Below are 19,859 nucleotides of genomic sequence, written 5' to 3'. Positions count from 1 at the left end.
AGCATATTTATAGTGCTGTTAGGGTAGGAAATTTCAGGGTTTTGACCCACCCAACAGTAGATACTGCCCTTGGCAGAAAATCCACAAAACATGAAAATAGTGTATTTTAAAAGCTATGGTGAATGTTTGACGTGCACATTCTGAAGGTTGAAGCACTCAGCCTCTGAGGCAAGAGCACATGAATGGTCCAGGGAACAGCCCAGGAAGGCATGCCTAGAAATGAGTGTTCATAATCCAGCGTAACCAGTTACTGATGAGAGTACCCATTTTATGTAAGAAAAACACCAAGAGTTAAAACCAGGTTAATGTTTATTATTTACAGAAATTCAGAAAATGTATACACAGTTGCTCAAACCATCCTTGCATTTATGTTCTGTACAACAGTATTGGTTACCAAATATCAGGACACCTCAATGCACAAGTCACCTACACATCCCTTGCATTCACAATCTGGTCCATTTAAATGCAGTGGAGGATTGAGCAAGTATTGTTCTATCAACATTAAAAAAGGGGGCCATTACAAAACAGCCGAACCCCATGCAGAAGAGATTGTTTTAACAATAACAGAGGTCTGTTATTAGCATGACCAGTGACTATTGGGGCAAACACAAAAGGCATTTCTCACCAGCATAACAGCCATGCACCAGCTGGGTCAGATTACAGTGCTCCGGGAGAAGGCAAATTGTCCAACTTCAGAATGGTCGAGATATAGAACAAATGTGAAATTCTAGTTTCCCCTTCATCATCAAAAAGGTTCATAATCAAACATAATGGACATATGACAGTGTTCTTTCTACAAACGCCTTCTTGTCTCTCTGCTCATATCATGAGCTGTCAAACTTTCTCCTGGGTCAAACAGAAACCTCCAGGCTTAAAACCAAAGAAACTGCAAACACGTGGGTAGCCACATTGAAAAACTGCAACAGGCTCTTTAATGTGCCTACTGCTATGGAGCAGGAAGAACTAAATCAGCTGTAATATACTAGTCCTTAGGTCTAGATGCATTAACCGTATGCCTCACCCCCCCCACCCCACCATCTCCCCATTAAAGCAGGTCTACAGAAATAAGGATAGTACAATGATGTGAAAATATGAAATTTGCCAACTCAAAGAGTAGCTCAGCCTAACTGCATAGATGCTAAAGGGAAGCTAGATAAATACACGAAAGAAAAAAAAGTAAGAGATTTTGCAAATAGGGTTGGATGAAAAGGGGAGGGAGGACGTTTCTGCAAACCATAAACCGCAGTAATGCACCTTTGGGGCCAAATGGGCTAATTTGTGTGCTGTGAATACCACATTATTAATTCTGTTTGAATTAGAGGTCATATGTTCAATTGTAACTCTTTTCTCCCCCGCTTAAAAAGCCAATGATTACTTAGTTACCTCCCTGGTGATGGTAGTCAGTCGATATTGAAAATAAATTAATTCACAGTAGCCAATAGAAATGGACAATTGAAATATTGCAGCAGCATCACACAGACAATGCACTATAGAAATAAAACCACAGCTTATTTTTTGCACAGCTCAATGTGGATAAGAGAAGCTGTTGATTTTCGAAGCGTTGTCATGTTGCAGAATCCTGTGCCACACAATGACAATGGGCTGAATGGCTTCCCTCTGTACCAAAACTTGTCTATGGCTCATACTTTCACTCAGGCTGTTGTGTAACATGTGTTAACGTGTGCAGTATTTTACAGATGCGGTTGTGAATGCTACCTATTAAACGAGCACATTCTCTCGGGCCAAGCTGCTCCAAATGGCCATCAATAATGCTGAAAAGAAAAGGTGAAGCAAGGTAACAAGAGACACTTGAGTGGGAGGTGATGGGCTTGGGGAAACACTTGTGTAACACAGAGAAAATGTAGAGACACTGACTGGAAAACAATCATGCAGCTTCAAAACAAAACATCATTTCTCTGCTTGAATAGGAGCTTTGGATTTTTCCATTTAGTGGGTTCTCCCATTGTGTGCATGGGGTTAGATTTTGGTATTCATTATCAGATGATACACAGTTCAAGTGCACGGGAAGGTTCACACTTAAAGGATTTTAGGGTTTTGAACATGCATGTACAGACTAAAGGTTAGGACACGCTGCATGTGCATGCCTGTACATGTGTGTGAGAACAGCGGACATCTTTGAATTGTGCGTGTGTATGGTGTGGAGATGAGAAGCATCTTCCATGAATACAACCATACCCGCTTGCTAGCTGTGGTACACGGGACCGACCAAGCCATCAGAGTTCTTCTCTGGTGTCACTGAATTTTAAAACAGGGCTTGATTATTTGTGTAAGTGAACAAATAAGAGTTAGTCAAAACAGTTATTTGATAGAGAAACTTATTTCAGATAACAAACAAATTAAATTGAAGGTTGCCATCAAATTTTCCATCTTCATTCTCATATCCTGAATCTCTAATTTTTTTTTGTTTTCTTGCCTTGTCCACATGGTGAACAACAGTACTTACAGGCAGACTGAGCATCTGTTTGAGCATTCAGAGTTATTCCAGCTGAAACTCTGACATCGCTCTCCTGACCTGACTGGTCCAAAGTTTTCAAAAGTAACGAGAAGGCCGTCTCAGAGTGGGCCCATTTCAGGGAATGATCTATCCCATGCCTTCATAACCTCCAGTCTCTGGGATCAGGCTCTGAGGCTGTAGGTGCTGAACTGACAGGTTGAAAGGCTCACTTCAAACCAGAGAGATGAATCTCCGAGTTCAGGAACCAATCAGCAGCTGGGCCTGACAATGACTCCACTGGTCGGAAGCAGGTCTCCTTTGGGATCTCCAGCTCTCACTAGCTGATGGACTGAATGCCCACTCAAATGCCAGATCTTCACATAGACTGGTAGCATAGCCAGATAGGAATCTTCTACTAGCCTCCTACACCAGCAGAAAGCCGAGGGAATTTCAGGTCTGTAAGGTTCCCCAACATGAGAAGGGGTGGTGATTTGCAACAGCGCAATCATTAGATGCAGCCAGTTGGTACAGATGGGGAAGATGACACTGTACAACAGCTGAGCTGAAGTGCTACACATTGAAAAATCAGAGCGAGAGAAAAGTACAAAGAAAAAGCATCTGTCAACCTTCACTCCAATCACAGCCCAAAACAATATGAGCAGTCCAGTTCATAGACAAATGAATAAAAGAAAAAGTAAAATCTACAATATTTAGCCATTCACTGCCAGCTAATCATATAACAAGCCAGTACAAAAGATATACAAGCACCCAGGTATCTCAAGGTTACCACAAATAGTTCTTTTTAAAAAGAAAGTTACGTGGTGGAGCAGGAGATTTGCAGTCTCAGGAACTGGATTTTATGAAACCTTTCAGTGCACCTGACCAGTCAGTCCTTGACTTCCCAGGACATGAAAGTGACAATCATCAATTGTTACTTCAAAAGCAAAAGTGGAGGATGGTAGTTTTGTTCACCTTCTCAGCCTTCAGTGCCTTTCATGTATGGTTCCACATAAATAGTAATGTCACTATCTAACATGTGAAGACAGAAATTACACATCGGTTTTCCTGGGAATCTGTAACAGATCTTCAGTTGGCTGATGTTTTAATGCCCACAGTTCGAGGAGAGATAAAGGGCCTATCCACCCCTGCAGTTCACGAAGGTTCCTTTTCTTTTTGGCCAACAAATTGACCGGCAGTCATATTCCTTCCAGGTGCTGCATCATACTAAGTAGTATGAAGGTAGAGCAACAATTTCATTGAAGAATTATCATCAACCACACTCACAGCAGGTCAGAAATAACACCTCCTCCTGAAAACCCAGAGAGAGAGAGAGAGAGAGAGAGAGAGACACAGAATGAGAGAGAGTGAGAGTGAGAATCAAAACTGAGGCATCTAAAAGAAATGGACAGGAAAAATGAAATCAAATCCTTAGGATGTATACATTTGGCTAATTTCAGACAGGAGGGATGACACAAAAATAAACTGCTCATTTATAATACTGATCTTAACATGCCAATGGTTTTCAGGCAGGGGTACATAAGGCCGTGATTAGTAGAGAGATGCTGGTGAAACACTTCACAGAGTGAGTGAGTGAATTTAGTCATCTCTATCTTGAAAGTGAAACTGTATCTAAGCAGGGATAATGGGAACTGCAGATGCTGGAGAATCCAAGATAATAAAATGTGAGGCTGGATGAACACAGCAGGCCAAGCAGCATCTCAGGAGCACAAAAGCTGACGTTTCGGGCCTAGACCATTCATCAGAGAGGGGGATGGGGAGAGGGAACTGGAATAAATAGGGAGAGAGGGGGAGGCGGACCGAAGATGGAGAGAAGATAGGTGGAGAGGAGAGTATAGGTGGGGAAGTAGGGAGGGGATAGGTCAGTCCAGGGAAGACGGACAGGTCAAGGAGGGGGGATGAGGTTAGTAGGTAGGAGATGGAGGTGCGGCTTGGGGTGGGAGGAAGGGATGCGTGAGAGGAAGAACAGGTTAGGGAGGCAGAGACAGGCTGGGCTGGTTTTGGGATGCAGTGGGTGGAGGGGAAGAGCTGGGCTGGTTGTGTGGTGCAGTGGGGGGAGGGGACGAACTGGGCTGGTTTTGGGATGCGGTGGGGGAAGGGGAGATTTTGAAGCTTGTGAAGTCCACATTGATACCATTGGGCTGCAGGGTTCCCAAGCGGAATATGAGTTACTGTTCCTGCAACCTTTGGGTGGCATCATTGTGGCACTGCAGGAGGCCCATGATGGACATGTCATCTAAAGAATGGGAGGGGGAGTGGAAATGGAAATGGTTCGCGACTGGGAGGTGCAGTTGTTTATTGCGAACCGAGCAGAGGTGTTCTGCAAAGGGGTCCCCAAGCCTCCGCTTGGTTTCCCTATCGTAGAGGAAGCCACACCGGGTACAATGGATACAGTATACCACACTGGCAGATGTGCAGGTGAACCTCTGCTTAATATGGAAAGTCATCTTGGGGCCTGGGATAGGGGTGAGGGAGGAGGTGTGGGAGCAAGTGTAGCATTTCCTGCAGTGGCAGGGGAAGGTGCCAAGTGTGGTGGCGTTGGAGGGCAGTGTGGGGCGAACAAGGGAGTCATGGAGAGAGTGGTCTCTCCGGAAAGCAGACAAGGGTGGGGATGCTCTTCCGCACCTACACAGGCCCCAAACCCCACCTCTTCCTCCGTTACATTGGTGACTGTATCGGCGCCGCCTCTTGCTCCCCAGAGGAGCTCAAACAGTTCATCCACTTCACCAACACCTTCCACCCCAACCTTCAGTTCACCTGGGCCATCTCCAGCACATCCCTCACCTTCCTGGACCTCTCAGTCTCCATCTCAGGCAACCAGCTTGTAACTGATGTCCATTTCAAGCCCACCAACTCCCACAGCTACCTAGAATACACCTCCTCCCACCCACCTTCCTGCAAAAATTCCATCTCCTATTCCCAATTCCTCCACCTCCGCCGCATCTGCTCCCACGATGAGGCATTCCACTCCCGCACATCCCAGATGTCCAAGTTCTTCAAGGACCGCAACTTTCCGCCCACAGTGGTCGAGAACGCCCGTGACCGCGTCTCCCGCATTTCCCGCAACACATCCCTCACACCCCACCCCCGACACAACTGCCCAAAGAGGATCGCCCCGTTCTCACACACCACCCCACCAACCTCCGGATACAACGCATCATCCTCCGACACTTCCGCCATCTACAATCTGACCCCACCACCCAAGACATTTTTCCATCCCCACCCTTGTCTGCTTTCCGGAGAGACCACTCTCTCCGTGACTCCCTTGTTCGCTCCACACTGCCCTCCAACCCCACCACACCCGGCACCTTCCCCTGCAACCGCAGGAAATGCTACACTTGCCCCCAAACCTCCTCCCTCACCCCTATCCCAGGCCCCAAGATGACTTTCCATATTAAGCAGAGGTTCACCTGCACATCTGCCAGTGTGGTATACTGTATCCATTGTACCCGGTGTGGCTTCCTCTACGTTGGGGAAACCAAGCGGAGGCTTGGGGGCCGCTTTGCAGAACACCTCCGCTCAGTTCGCAATAAACAACTGCACCTCCCAGTCGCAAACCATTTCCACTCCCCCTCCCATTCTTTAGATGGCATGTCCATCATGGGACTCCTGCAATGCCACAATGATGCCACCCGAAGGTTGCAGGAACAGCAACTCATATTCCGCTTGGGAACCCTGCAGCCCAATGGTATCAATGTGGACTTCACAAGCTTCAAAATCTCCCCTTTCCCCACCGCATCCCAAAACCAGCCCAGTTCGTCCCCTCCCCCCACTGCACCACACAACCAGCCCAGCTCTTCCCCTCCACCCACTGCATCCCAAAACCAGTCCAGCCTGTCTCTGCCTCCCTAACCTGTTCTTCCTCTCACCCATCCCTCTCTCCCACCCCAAGCCGCACCTCCATCTCCTACCGACTAACCTCATCCCACCTCCTTGACCTGTCCGTCTTCCCTGGACTGACCTACCCCCTCCCTACCTCCCCACCTATACTATACTCTCCTCTCCACCTATCTTCTTTTCTCTCCATCTTCGGTCCGCCTCCCCCTCTCTCCCTATTTATTCCAGAACCCTCACCCCATCCCCCTTTCTGATGAAGGGTCTAGGCCCGAAACGTCAGCTTTTGTGCTCCTGAGGTGCTGCTGGGCCTGCTGTGTTCAGCCAGCCTCACATTTTATTATCCTGTACCTAAGCAGGGTTTGGAAACTGGAAAAAATGCAACATAATTCTAACAATGCATCTTAACCACTGTTTGAGAGCCTCTCAAGTATATGTATAGTTTGTCAAAACTTAAAGCTGTGCCAATGGTCTTCAGTAATAGAATCCCGAGTGTGGAAGCAGGCCATTCAGTTGATCAAGTCCCACGCCAATCCTCCAAACAGCATACCACCCAAACCCACCCTATCCCTGAAACCTTATATTTCCAATGGCTAACCCAAACAGCTGCCAACCTCTGAACACTATGGGCAATTTAGCATGGCCAACCAACCTAACATGCACATCTTTGGACTGTGGGAAGAAACTAGAGCACCCGGAAGACACCCACAGGGAGACAGGGAGAACGTGCAAACTCCAAAGACAGTCACCTGAGGATGGAATCAAACCCAGGTCCCTGTCGTGAGGCAGCAGGTACTAACCATTGACCCACTGTGCTGCCCCAAATCTAGCAAATTTCCATGAAGCTCTCACAATGAGCTCTCTAAAATTTGGAATTCTAACAAAATATATCAGTTACCACATGGTTTTTCAAAGATCAGCACCATTCATCATAAAGACTTTCTACTGATCAGAATTTCTAACACACCAAAAGCAACAAGGCTGGGGATCCAGTGATTGGAAAGCACTATAACTTTAGGTTAATACTGTTGTTATAAGTTTAACATTAGAAATGAAATTTATTTTTATTGAAGAGTATCAGGTTGTAACTCATACTGCATGGCAAAATTGATAGTTGAGAAGGTCATTCAGTACACCTTAATTACTTAAAAAAGTCCCAAGTCTCTCCACTACAGCCTGCATTAAGTAGCCTTCACCATTCAATCTAGTAATCAGTGCTAGATGCCGGGTGAATAATTTTTTGGGCTTTCAACTGTAAGATTACAGTTTATCATTTTGAACCTGCAACTATGTATTTTGCTCCTGTAATTGGAAGTTAAATTAATCCTACTTCACAAAGACTTCATTTGGAACCCTACATATTGCATCAAATTGAAGCTCAGAAGGATCTCAGCATGGTCCCACATGGCAGGCTGGCCAGTAAATTAGAAGTTGCTGGATTCCATGGGAATGTGGAAAATTAGTTCAATGACGGGAAATATAAGGGTGTGTTGACAGTTTTTGTTTGTCTGACTGGAAGGCTGTTTCTAGTGAGATACCAATACACAGTACTGGATACCGTGCTGTCCATGATATACAGAATTGAACTTAGTTGGTGTATTTAAGATGTTGGGAACACACATACTGATGGATCCTGAAAACTGGAAAATGGAATTTTGCAAGTTACAAGGGAATTATTATGTCACTGTTTGGAACCGCGAAGACAAAATGCTAAAGAAGAATATGGTCTATTTGCTGTTTAAAAATAAGCACAAGACGTTAGAAAGCAATGTCCAATACGTTTTGGAGAGAGAAAAGGTGGAATTTTATTGCTTTAATTGTTGAACCAACAGGCCAGAAAAATGCAAATGGATCTGCTGCCATCACCTACCATCAGCCCAGGACTTGAAATTATGAGAAATTTTTCAGCACACACCCGGAAGCTGTGGACAATTGCAGAATTGAAGAAGCTTGCAATGATGCAATCCCATCTCTCCCATTCTGGAAGAATCATTTCTGGACACTGAAGGGAGCAATTTCTATATATCTCTCAAAAAAAAGTTCATAAAAACCCTGATAACGTTTCAAATATCAGGACACCTAATTGTTTCTCATCTGATTCTGAAATTTAGTCTGAAGATATCTGATCATTCTGTAACTGACAGCAACGTGAGCCGTTGAGAAGAAACTGTAGGAGCTGTGAGAAAGTCACTTCACTCTACACTTTCAGCTTGGACTCTTGATAAATGGAGTCTTCGCTATTTTTACACTCATAGTTGATTTGCCGAGCCCCACTAGGGGTTGTGTGTGTGTGCGCGTGTTAACGCACGTCTAAGTGATTAAGGGACAAACAGTTTTAATTGCATAGTAGTTTGGTTGACAATCAGGTTGCCATTGGTTGAATAATAATTTTGTTTCTAGTGAGTATGTTAATATTGTAAGGAAATAGATTTTGTTTTAGTTAACATGATGACCATGTTTTGAGGAAGGGTCACTTGACCTGAAATGTTATTCTTGATTTCTCTCCACTGGCCTGCTGGGCTTTTCCAGCAATTTCCATTTTTGCTTCTGATTTACACCATCCACTGTTCTTTCAGTTTTTATGACTTTTTCTATGCATTTACTTAGATATTTACACTCTCAGTACAGTTGTGAAGTAATGCAGCTTGATTTCCAGTGCTGGTCAGCTGGGCAGAAATGTGGCAAATGGAATTAAATCCATAAAAGAGTGAGGTAAGGCATTTTGAGACAACAAATGACACAATAAATGTTAGGATTTAAAAGTGCAGAGGAACAGAGTCCTTTGATTGCGTGTCCACAGTTCTCTGAAGGCTACAGGATAAGTTACAAGAAGGTTTATAGGGTACTCTCCTTTATTGGACAGGAATTAAAGAGTAACAGCAGAATAGTAATGTTAGAATTGTGTAAACTACCAGGCAGACCACAGCTAGCGTTCTAGTCACTGTATTAAGGCAAGAATAATATCATAGTGGGAAAGTTATAGAAGAGATTTATAATAACATTGCTGGGGATGGCGAATTATACTTGAGGAGAGATGGGCTAGGTTGTGGTTGCTTCCTTTGGCTTTAAAGCCAAAGATGCTTTAGGTGATTTAAGTGAAGTGTTTAAAATTGAGATATTGTTAGCAGTCAGGTCAATAATGAAGCAAGAATTAAAGTAATTATTGGAAGGTTTATAAGGGAGATGAGAAGTAATATTTTCTCAAAGAAAGTGGTTGAGGTCTGAAATACACATTCAAAAGGGTGGAAGAGACAGAAACCCTGAGCATATTTTAATGAAGCACTTCAATATGCACTTGAGATGCAAACCTATAGGGCTATGAACCAATAGGTAGAAGTTTATTACAGTTTCCTGAACAACATGGATACAACAGGCTGAATGGCCTTTTATGTAAATACCTCTGTTTCTATGTCTTCATTCTTAGTGAAGTGTCAGAATTCTCCCAATTTCCCTGTACCTGACCCCAGTCTTGTAACTTTTTTGCACTGACTCCAACACTTAACATTTATTTGTGGCCTGAATTGGACACAGCACTTAGAAGGTGCGTCCTGACGAGAAGATGGTTTGATTTCAGCACTGCTTCCAACACCATGATTTAGCTATGTTGTTTAACATTTAATACACTGTACTGCTGTTGGTCTTCACTGTTTGGACATGATTCATTTTGTGTCACTCGCACTCATGTTTTGTAACTAAAGGATTCCCAGAGCATGACAATATTTTAAAGGAATTCCCCACAATATGTTTGAAAAGCACTGCTATATGCAATAATTACAAATGATTTATAAACCGAATCACAAAGTATTAAAGCAAGTAAGTTATACTGAGCCGATATAAAACGCAAGTTTGGTCTCAGTTGGAGTACCGAGTTCGCTCTGAGCACCACATTTTAGGAAGGATGTGAAGACTTTGGAAGCCACAAGTTACAGGCCCACGCTAAAACAGCAAGGTGGTGGAATCAATTAAATAGAACTTTCAATGGGCCAGCATAGGGCCGACGCGTGGGGAAATACTTGAGACAAATTGCGTGGATTCATTTAAAGGAAAACTATGTAAGCAAATGGGTGTGAAATGAATAAAAGAGACATTGTGCAGGTGAAGTGAAGTAGGATGGGAAGGGATTTGTAGATGCTTGTTCTCCATCCATGGACCGATTAGGCCAAACAGCTTGATTCAGTGCTGCAGACACCACACACCGCTATGCACTTAAACAGCAAACCCGCATGCAAAAGCAGGAGCAGAGACTACAGGGAGTGGAAGGGTGGATGGGTGGAGGGTGGGGAAGCACAGGTACCAGGCTAGCTGCGGGAGCTCCCACCATGGTCCTTACCTGCGGGTGGCTCAACCACTTCCGCCAGCTCCTTGCCCTTCACTGCTCCTTCCAAAGACTGACCTCTGTCTCCTTTGAAGGCTTTCGACTTAATGAAATCTTTCTCTTTACCTTTCGTTCCTTTAGGCCGGCCTGCTTGCTTTTTCTTCGACTTTCCATCGCCCTTCACACCCAGCAATGGGTGAACTTCTGCCGGAGAAAATAAACCAGCCGGTTACTGTCACTGAGCTCAGAAGCAATCTGCTTTTGCATTACAGGTTCTGAGCCAATGAAGAGTGAAGAGAATTGGAAGGGGAAAGAGTAGAATAAGCATTTCTGCCCCTAAGTTACCCAGTAAAACTCTCTGCTTTGATAACTTGCGCACCAGCAAACAGAATTAAACAATAACAAAACTGTGTGGTCAATAAAGTTTTCTGGTAACTACCTTGCTCTGTCATAATCTTTTATATGTTCTATCCTGTGACCTAATCCGATTCTTTTGCTGTTTCACTTTATAATTAAATTGGAGCTCTCAACCATCTCATGCTGTCTGAACAACCATAAATGTTCATTAGGATAACACCAAGCCCCATATATGATCGGGCAGCATAGTGGCCCGTTAGTTTGCCTCATAGTGCCAGAGACCTAGGTTTGATTTCCAGCTGTAGCAACCAGCTGTATAGTGTTTGCATGATCTCCCTGTGTCTGCACTGGTTTCCTCCCACAGCCCAAAGACGTACAGACTGGGTAGAATAGACAGGGTGAATGTGGGGTTACAGATTAGGGAATGGTTCTGGGGTCTGGGTGGGATGCTCTTTCCAGGGTCCGTGCAGACTTGATGGGCCTAATGGTCTCCTTCCACACTGCAGGGGTTCCACGATTCTACATTAGATTTGATGAGGTTTTAACCCTTATAGAAACAACCATTCATCTCACATTTCCTTCTCAGCCAAACTACTCATTTTTACTCCCTCTTGCAAAGCAAACAGGATTGCAAGACACCCTATGGTCGGTGTAAGATTTAGTGCAACTACAGGCTTTTTGAACAGCCACAGATTTCCCAAAGTACTATTGTTTTCAATGAGGTGGACATTAATTAGACATCACCAAGACAGAATAGGCATCGCTGTGATCCATTTTAAACTCCAGAACCCAATGAAACTCTATCTCCTTTTGAAGTGATGTCGCGAATTAGGAGGTCAAGGTGCAATTGTTAAAGCTCAGGGTTATCAAAACAACATGCAAAATACTGTGATAACTGGTCTAATAAGTAGCAGGTAAACTAGTTACCATCACACGGTACTCCTTGTAGCTCAATATTGGTCATCTTGGGCTTCTTCTTTGGTGGCTGCGATCCATCAGTGGCTGCCTGTCGTTTCTTATCCGGGTTGTTCATGTCATCAGTTCCTGGGTTCTGTCCAACACACAGAAGCAATAAAGAAAATCTCAAAACACAGCGAATAACTTTACTCACTCTGTATGAGAAGTCTGTCTGGTCTCAAACACAAAGGACGTGAAGTCCCTCTGGGTGAAAACCATGTTCAGCTCCAAACTCAAGACTACATCAAAACTCACCACAAACCTGATCCTCTATCAATCAGAGATTAAATACTCCGTAGGTCCATTTACTGTTAATGAATGAACAGGATTTTGTTTTCGAATTATGCCACTGAAAGCTGCCAAGAGATATTTTCCTACATTCAAATTAAAGACACGATATAAATAAAAGATTAGGAGGCTCTTTTGGGTGCAGTGATAGTGCCACTACCTCTGAGCTGGAGGCCCAGGTTCAAGTAATGCCTACTCTACAGGTGTATAATAACATCTCTGAACAGGGTAATAAGAAAACATTCATAAACAAAATATTTGAAAGAAAGGCTAGCATTTATGCAGCCAAAAGAGTAGAATTTGGAAGTTTAGTCACTTTTGTAAAATGGAAATTGTGGTAGCCAACGGACACACATCAAGGTCTCCCCAGCACCAACACAACAATGATCGGTTTGTACATGTCAGGTGCTGGTTGAGAGCTAAGTATGGAGCAGGACACTATGTGGAATGCTTCTTCAGTTAGGCAAATCCATTAATTTATATCGGCTGAGGGGGCAGGCCCAGCCTCAAATTCTGAAGTTATGGGTATTGTGGTATTCGGTGGGGAGCAAATGGCGAGTACAAAGATCAGCATGATTAATTAGCATGAATCTATAAAATAGACAGCAAGTAAAGCCAGATATAAAACCAGTGGAAGAAATAAAGCAGTAGGGCATTCACACAAAAATTGTTATATTAACCAAATGTTCAGCAGGGACCTGATGTACAAGTAGCAGTTTTCATTTTTGAATCCTGGGTATTGGAATTGCTAGACCAAAACAAGGTGCATCTAGTTCACATTCTACCATCCTGGCACAGGTAGTTCTCCTATGATGTGACAATTGCATTCTTGTGAGACCTCGCACTGTAGAAAATCAAGTTATACAGAAATCACTACCCGTACAGCAGAAAGTTTGCATTATCCAAACAGCGGCCACTATTCATCAATCGTGTTACAGCCAATTTGCATCAACAAAACACGTGTTATGGCAGAACTACCCGTAGTCGGACTGAGCAATGACGATGGAGATGTTGCCAAGACCCAGACACAAGGTGAAGAAAACTAACAGTGGAGAAGAGCTCTGGGTTCCATAGATCCAGGCACTTGTTTTTTCAGGTCTGCTGTATTTGTGTCTGAGAGTACTCAGACAGAGGATTCCAAAATATTATTAACCCAAGTGCATTGTTAATAATGCCCATTCATACAAACAAATGAACCAGGAGAAGGAGTAGGCCACTCAGCCCCTCAGGCTTGCTCCACCATTCAATAAATCTTGGCTGATCTGTTTGCGTTTCAAATTCCACACCTCACCCCTAAAATAACCTTTCACTCCTTATGCAAATGTTGGAATCTATACAAATGGTACACATCACAATAAACTTATGACCCAAGGCAGGACATTAAACTTCTCCCTACCACAAGCAAAGCTAACGTAGAATTAAACTGCTAAATAATTATTCATGTTATTACTCACCAGCAACATCCCTCCACAGGAACCCATCGAGTTACAGTATTATTCTCAATCTCACCTGCACTGCTTCAGGGGGCGGTCCATAAGGATTCTCTTCAGGATCCTCCACTTCGGGAGATATTGGGAGGTAGAGGAGGGCTTTGCAGTCTTCAAACTCTTCATCACTGAGTGAAGGGAATGCAGTGCATGAAACCACATACATTACTGCAAATTATTGACTACTCTAATCAAAGGACATAAAAGCAGTTCTCAAACTGTATTTCCACATTAACTAATGCAAAAACAAATGGTTGGCAAACAAAAAACAGTCCCTTAAAAGACAGAAGAGTAACTGATGCTGTCAGCTTGAGCAATAAACCAGCATTCTAGTCTGACTCCAAGGATATCAACTGCATAGAAAAGGCTGAAATAAACACAACGTTTTATAAACCCACTTTATGACTTTTTTCTTCATTCATGGAATGTGGGAGTCACTGGCAAGACAAGCATTTGCTGCTCATTTCCATTTGCTTTTGGACTGAGTAACTCACTTAGCCGTTGCAGAGGGCAGTTAAGAGTCAGCTACACTGTTGTAGGTCTGGAGTCACACGTAGGCCAGACCAGGTAAGGACAGATTTCATTAGAATCATAGGATCCCTACAGTGTGGAAACAAGCCCTCTGGCCCAACAAGTCCACACCGACACTCAGAGCATCCCACCCAGACCCATTCCCCCGTAACACACCTAATCTACACATCCCTAATTATTATGGGCAATTTAGCATGGCCAATCCACCTAGCCTGCACATCTTTGGACTGTGGGAGGAAACCAGAGCACCCGGAGGAAACCCACGCAGTCACGGGGAGAATGTGCCCTTCTTGAAAGGTAAGGATCTTTACGACACGATGAGTTGTCACGGTCACCATTGTTTGACACTAGCCTTCATGCCAGATTTTATTTATTGAACTTAGATTTCATCATCTGCCAAAGTCAGATTAAACCCATGTTCTCAGAGCGTATTCCTGTGTATGTGGATTACTAGTCCAGTGACATGAATATGAAACCATCATTCTCGCTGCGGAAATATTCAATCAGCAACAGAAGTTACCAAGCTCTACGCTAAAGTGTTGGGAAACAGTCAGACTATGGAAGGCATGACACCCAAGACCAATGCAGCACTCAAACTCAGTTGTCACCTTTCCCAGCAGACGCTGCTTCGTAACCATCTGAAGCGAGAACTCTTGATCATTCTCCTACTCCAGCCTAGTGCAGTTAATTCTCCGAATGACATCCAATGAAAACGTGATATGAAATTAGGACTTTTCTGGTCCTATTTTACAAAGTCATGGGTTTACATTTTCAAGTGTGATGAGCAATAACAGGATGCACCCGAGAATATGAGTACCAGTGATAACCGATCACGCAGTACTATCACATAACAGATGCACTCACATTACTTGCCCGAAGATTACTGTCCATTGTCAACATGCCAGAATACCAAAAAAATATAGGAAAGCACCCACCACATAGATTGCATTGGACTGAAGTAGAGGATCAGCTCTGAAAGCAAAAAAATGCCAGAGATCACAGCTGATCAGACAGCAACCATGGACAGAAAGCAAGCACACACTTCACATCAGCTCTGACGAAGAGTAATCCAGACTCAAAATGTTAGCTCGCTTTCTAACCATGGATGCGGCCTGGTCCGCTGCGATCTCCAGCACTTTTTGTTTTCAGTACAGATTCCAGCACCTGCAATAATTTGCTCCTACAGAGGATCACTTGTCCCTTTTCAGGAAAACACAGGACGGGCAATAAATGGCATGGTGGCAGCAATGGATTATTCCAAGAATGAGCCAAAAGAATAATTCCAATCAACAGATCGAGACTAAAGGGAAACAGGAGATTAAAAAGCTTGGCTTCTGACAACATGACATAGCAGCTGAAAGAAATTCCCAGTTTGAACCTCAGTTGATGCACCTCACCAGGAAACAGCTTATATTCAGTTGTGGTTGCCTACCTGCTACAAAAAGCAGCGATAGGGTCAACAGACGTGACATCAACCTCTTCATCTTCTGCCGCATCACCACCTAAACATTTTTCACACAGAAATAAATCAAAGTTTGATAACAAAGCAAAGGTGTGAACTTTTGCATACAAGTATACGGTATTTGGGGTTGGGGTTCAGTGGGGTAGGAGGTGGAGGGAGTCTTCCTGGTATGGTAGCACAATGTACCTATAAAGGAACCAATGCCCTTCACAGCTGAAACAGTATGATCCAAATATCAATTATGGATTGATAAAATATTGAGAACTTCATTTAAAATGGTCTTCAGTGAAGTTTATAGAGACTATAGTTAATCTTGAAAGATAGTCAGAGGCTGACAGGCGATATGACAGAAGTATGTAAAATTACGAGAGCGTGGAGAGACGGAGTCTTTCTCCTTGGGTGGAATTGTCAAATTCTACAGTCCATTAGTTAAAGTAAAAGGGGAAAAGTTTAAAGGAAATATGCAAGGATTTTTGTTTAAACAGAGGATGGTGCCTGGAATGTACTAGCAGGAAGCATGGTAGAAGCGGATATGTTAGCAAAGTTTAAGAGTCATTTAGACAGACACATGAACAGGTGGGAATAGAGAGATACAGACCATGTACAGGCAGATGGGATTTGTTTAGAATGGTATCATGATCGGCACAGACAGCTGAAGGACTTGTGCCTATGCTGTACTGATCTACGCTCTATGTTCTAAAAAAGAATAGAGTTCTCAGAGGAATCCGTATTTCTATGGAGACCACCTAAACCAAATTGCTTGTTAGAACACTGCTGGATGTATTGATAACATTAGCAGCAGTTGCCTCATGCTTTTATATGTATACAAGCCTGAAGACTCTTGATGGACAGACAAACGGATATATCGGTTGTTCAAATAAAACGCAGATGATAGAAATCTGAAATAGAATGCTGGAGAAATTCAGCAGGTCTGGCAAAGAAGAGTCACTGAACTTTCAAACTCAAAACTTTGTTTCTCTCCCCAGAGTTGCAGCCAGACCTGCTGAGATGTATTGATCAATTTACTAAGTAGTCACCATGGGGACATGTGCCAAATTACTGCAGTCTCTCGGCTGAGCTGAAATGCAGTCTGGAATACTAAAATAGAATCAATTGTAATGGTGTAAAAGGAGGCCATTTGGCTCATCATGTCTGCACTGTTTTTCAGATGAGTATTATGTTTTACTGTAATTTTCCTTCCTTTACCACAGAATCTAAATATTAGAAAGTTATTTGAAAAGAAACAATGCTCTCTTTACTATCTCAGTTCAACTTGCCTCCAGAGTTCTAGACAGTACATTCCAAACCCATAATACTAAATAAGTGAAACCCTTTTTCTTGCAATTACTTCAAATTTATGCCCTCTCATTCTGACTCCTTTTATAAGCAGGCACAAATTCATGCTGTTTATTTTGTCCAACCCTTCATGGCTTTAAGAGCTTCTATCATATGGGCTTCTCCACTTCGAGAAGCATAGCAACAGCTTCTCTAACTTATCTTCATAACTGAAGTTTATCATCCCAAAAGCAAATCTCATAAACCTCTCCCATAATCTGGTCCCAGAACTGAGCACATACTCATTTTTAGTCTTACCAGTCTGTTCAGGTTCACTCTTATCTTCATCTTCAATATCAAACTCAGATTCTCTCTCTTCATATTCAACGTTCTCGTCTAACTCTTTGAAGTCTGGAGCAAATGCACTCCAGTTTTCCTAAAAGGAATGCAACCACATTTAGTTAAACAGGCTCCATTAGGAATTCCAAATTCCGGACATCCAATCCTGAAATAAACACATTGGGAGCAAAACAAATACATATTTGAGAAAAACAGGAGGAACGTGGGAAATGAAGCAGATGCTCCAGAGCTAATAATGACAGTCTTTTAATCACAGGATAGAATTACTCCATTTTTTTCCCCCTGATTCACTTCCAAAAAGTCTCGTCCTATTTTCATTCAAACCATTTTCACTTGTCACAGTGCAAGACAGAGATGAAGTCTATAGTCATCTTCTTAACTCATTCCAGAATTAGTTTTCCAGCAGAAACATACTTCAAAGAATGTATCCCCTTCGTTCCCACTCCCCCACTTCATCCACCTTTTTCAACTTCAGCCATGACTAAGAATACAGGAGCTCTGTATAGGGGAGGCTCCTCTCAGATTACAGACACTGGGGTCAGACATTTCTTTTCTCAGCTCCCAATCTCAGTCAGGAATCTAGAGAGACAGACAACTGAGGAAAAAGTCATCAAGTTAGAAGTTTATTTAACAGTAAAAGTAAACTTTTTCAGTGCTCATTGGAGCAAACTATAACAAGAATCAAAGGCCATGCCATCTTCAGTAAATCCCACTTCTGGCTTTCAGACACTAAACACTGACTGGATTTGGCTGCCTGCTGATATTAAACTGCTTTCCAAATTAAGCTGCTAAAAAAAAGACGTGCCACAGGGTAAGCCAGTCATTCACATTTTAACATATTCACTCAAAAGATTTGCACAGCTGTTTCTTTCACTCACCGACCGCCCAAAGCCCTGGATCAGGCTGGGATTTTGAAACCATGATACACTGTTGTATCTTATCACAATCACTGTACCATGCACAGGAGCGTGTGTCTAGGCACTAAACCTAGACACACACAGACACAATGCCAGCCTTCAAGAATAGTTACTCTGGAGCAGACACCTGTCATCTGGCAATCGTTATTCAGATTCAGGTTTCCTGGCCCTAGGGAGATTAAGTCAACCCTGGTACTTACCACTTGGTTCTGAGCCCAAATAGACACAACTCCACTGGATATCGATGCTATGATCGGTCGGACAGGGTGCCACTAAAGTAGAAATTTTAAAAGGGAAAGAAACAAAGTCAATCTTGCATCTTAAGCACGAAAGACTGATTTTCTGAATAGAATGAGCGTAACTGCAAAAATTAATTAAAAGTCAGCTGTTCCATGGAAGGCCAGAATTTTTAAGTATGTTTGCAATACACACTGTCCAAACACTGTCCAAACACATATTGGAAAACTGATTGGCAGCATGTAGTCATTGGTCGAACGGATTATAGGAAACATTCAGAAGTGACAGGTCTCTTAACCTACTTTCCACAACTGCAATAAGCAGTTCTAAAACAGCACTTGCAAATAACCATTAAGAAATGACTAATCTTTATTCGTACAAAACCAAGAGATGATTGGCTAGGAAGGACTTTTCTGGAGCATAAATCCTTGCACAGGAGAGTTAGGCTGAATGGCCTCAATCTGCATCAGAAACACAACATTCCCTAAATTCAAAACTGAACACCTGCTTTTTTTTTGTCAAACAGGATACATCTCCAGTGTCATGGCCAACTTGTCAAGGACCAGAGGTGGAATTGACTGAGGAGGTTAAGCAGCAAAGTCTGAAGCTCAGAGGCTCAGTATATGCATAGGGCCATGCAAATTAGGAACAGAATGAGAACTTCCAGCTGCTCAAACCTATCCCAAACTTCAATATCTCAACTGATATATGAGCATAGACTCAATTTTATATTACCTATCCCCAAAAACATTCAAGTCCCACATCACTAATATCTACTACTACTATCTACTTCCGTGTTAAAAACATTCAATCACCTTGTTTCCACAAAATTCTCAGAAACAGAGTTTCAAAGATTCAAGATTCCTAGGGAAATTAAATTCTTCTCATATTTGTTTTAAGGGGAAGGCGCTTTATTTCAAAACGCAGTCTTATGTAAAGCAGTATGAAAGACTGACTGGCTGGTGGGAGAGCAAGAAGCAGCTATGAGGTGCACAATATTAAAAAATCTGTAAGTGTGACGAGAAGGCAGATGTTAAAGATAAGCTGCTGCTATGTTTAATTATCGTCACAAAGTCACAATTTGCTTCCTTTTAGATTTATTGGTATGTGAATCTGGAGAAGATAAAAACAAAAATCCTTATCCCCGAATTTGATCCTTTCCCAGCTTTTTTCCAATAGAAAAGACGAGGCAGCTTGCGCACAAGGCTTCAAAAGCCCATGACACAATGATCAGAGATAACAGAATTATTATAGTGCAGAAAGGCATAGGTGTTCAAGACAACACATGGATTGGCAATTACTCAAATAAACCCACAGTAAATGACCAGAGGCCAACCTGAAATTGAAAATTCAACCAGAGAACATA

The 19,859-nt window shown here is 42.9% G+C and overlaps 1 protein-coding gene across 3 annotated transcripts in view; it reads right to left on the bottom strand.

Annotated features, from left to right (window-relative positions):
* Positions 1 to 291: 291 nt before the first annotated feature.
* rbbp5 (retinoblastoma binding protein 5) overlaps positions 292 to 19,859 on the bottom strand; it is a 39,062-nt gene continuing 19,494 nt past the window's right edge. The window contains exons 9-15 of one of the 3 annotated variants that reach the window (XM_059653329.1): positions 18,457 to 18,528; positions 17,298 to 17,415; positions 15,675 to 15,744; positions 13,734 to 13,839; positions 11,907 to 12,030; positions 10,638 to 10,826; positions 292 to 3,764 (exon numbers count right to left, since the gene is read on the bottom strand). In XM_059653329.1, the coding sequence (XP_059509312.1) occupies positions 3,736 to 3,764; positions 10,638 to 10,826; positions 11,907 to 12,030; positions 13,734 to 13,839; positions 15,675 to 15,744; positions 17,298 to 17,415; positions 18,457 to 18,528 (708 nt within the window). In that variant the 3' untranslated portion in view covers positions 292 to 3,735. Of the gene's footprint in view, positions 3,765 to 6,918; positions 8,230 to 10,637; positions 10,827 to 11,906; positions 12,031 to 13,733; positions 13,840 to 15,674; positions 15,745 to 17,297; positions 17,416 to 18,456; positions 18,529 to 19,859 lie in introns of those variants that run through there. The other 2 variants (XM_059653330.1, XM_059653328.1) reach the window with 2 other exon arrangements.

This window comes from Stegostoma tigrinum, chromosome 21, assembly GCF_030684315.1.
Source record: "Stegostoma tigrinum isolate sSteTig4 chromosome 21, sSteTig4.hap1, whole genome shotgun sequence".
Lineage (NCBI taxonomy): Eukaryota > Metazoa > Chordata > Chondrichthyes > Orectolobiformes > Stegostomatidae > Stegostoma > Stegostoma tigrinum.
The sequence above is the reverse complement of the archived record's forward strand: the minus strand, read 5'-3'. Positions and strand labels throughout refer to the sequence as shown.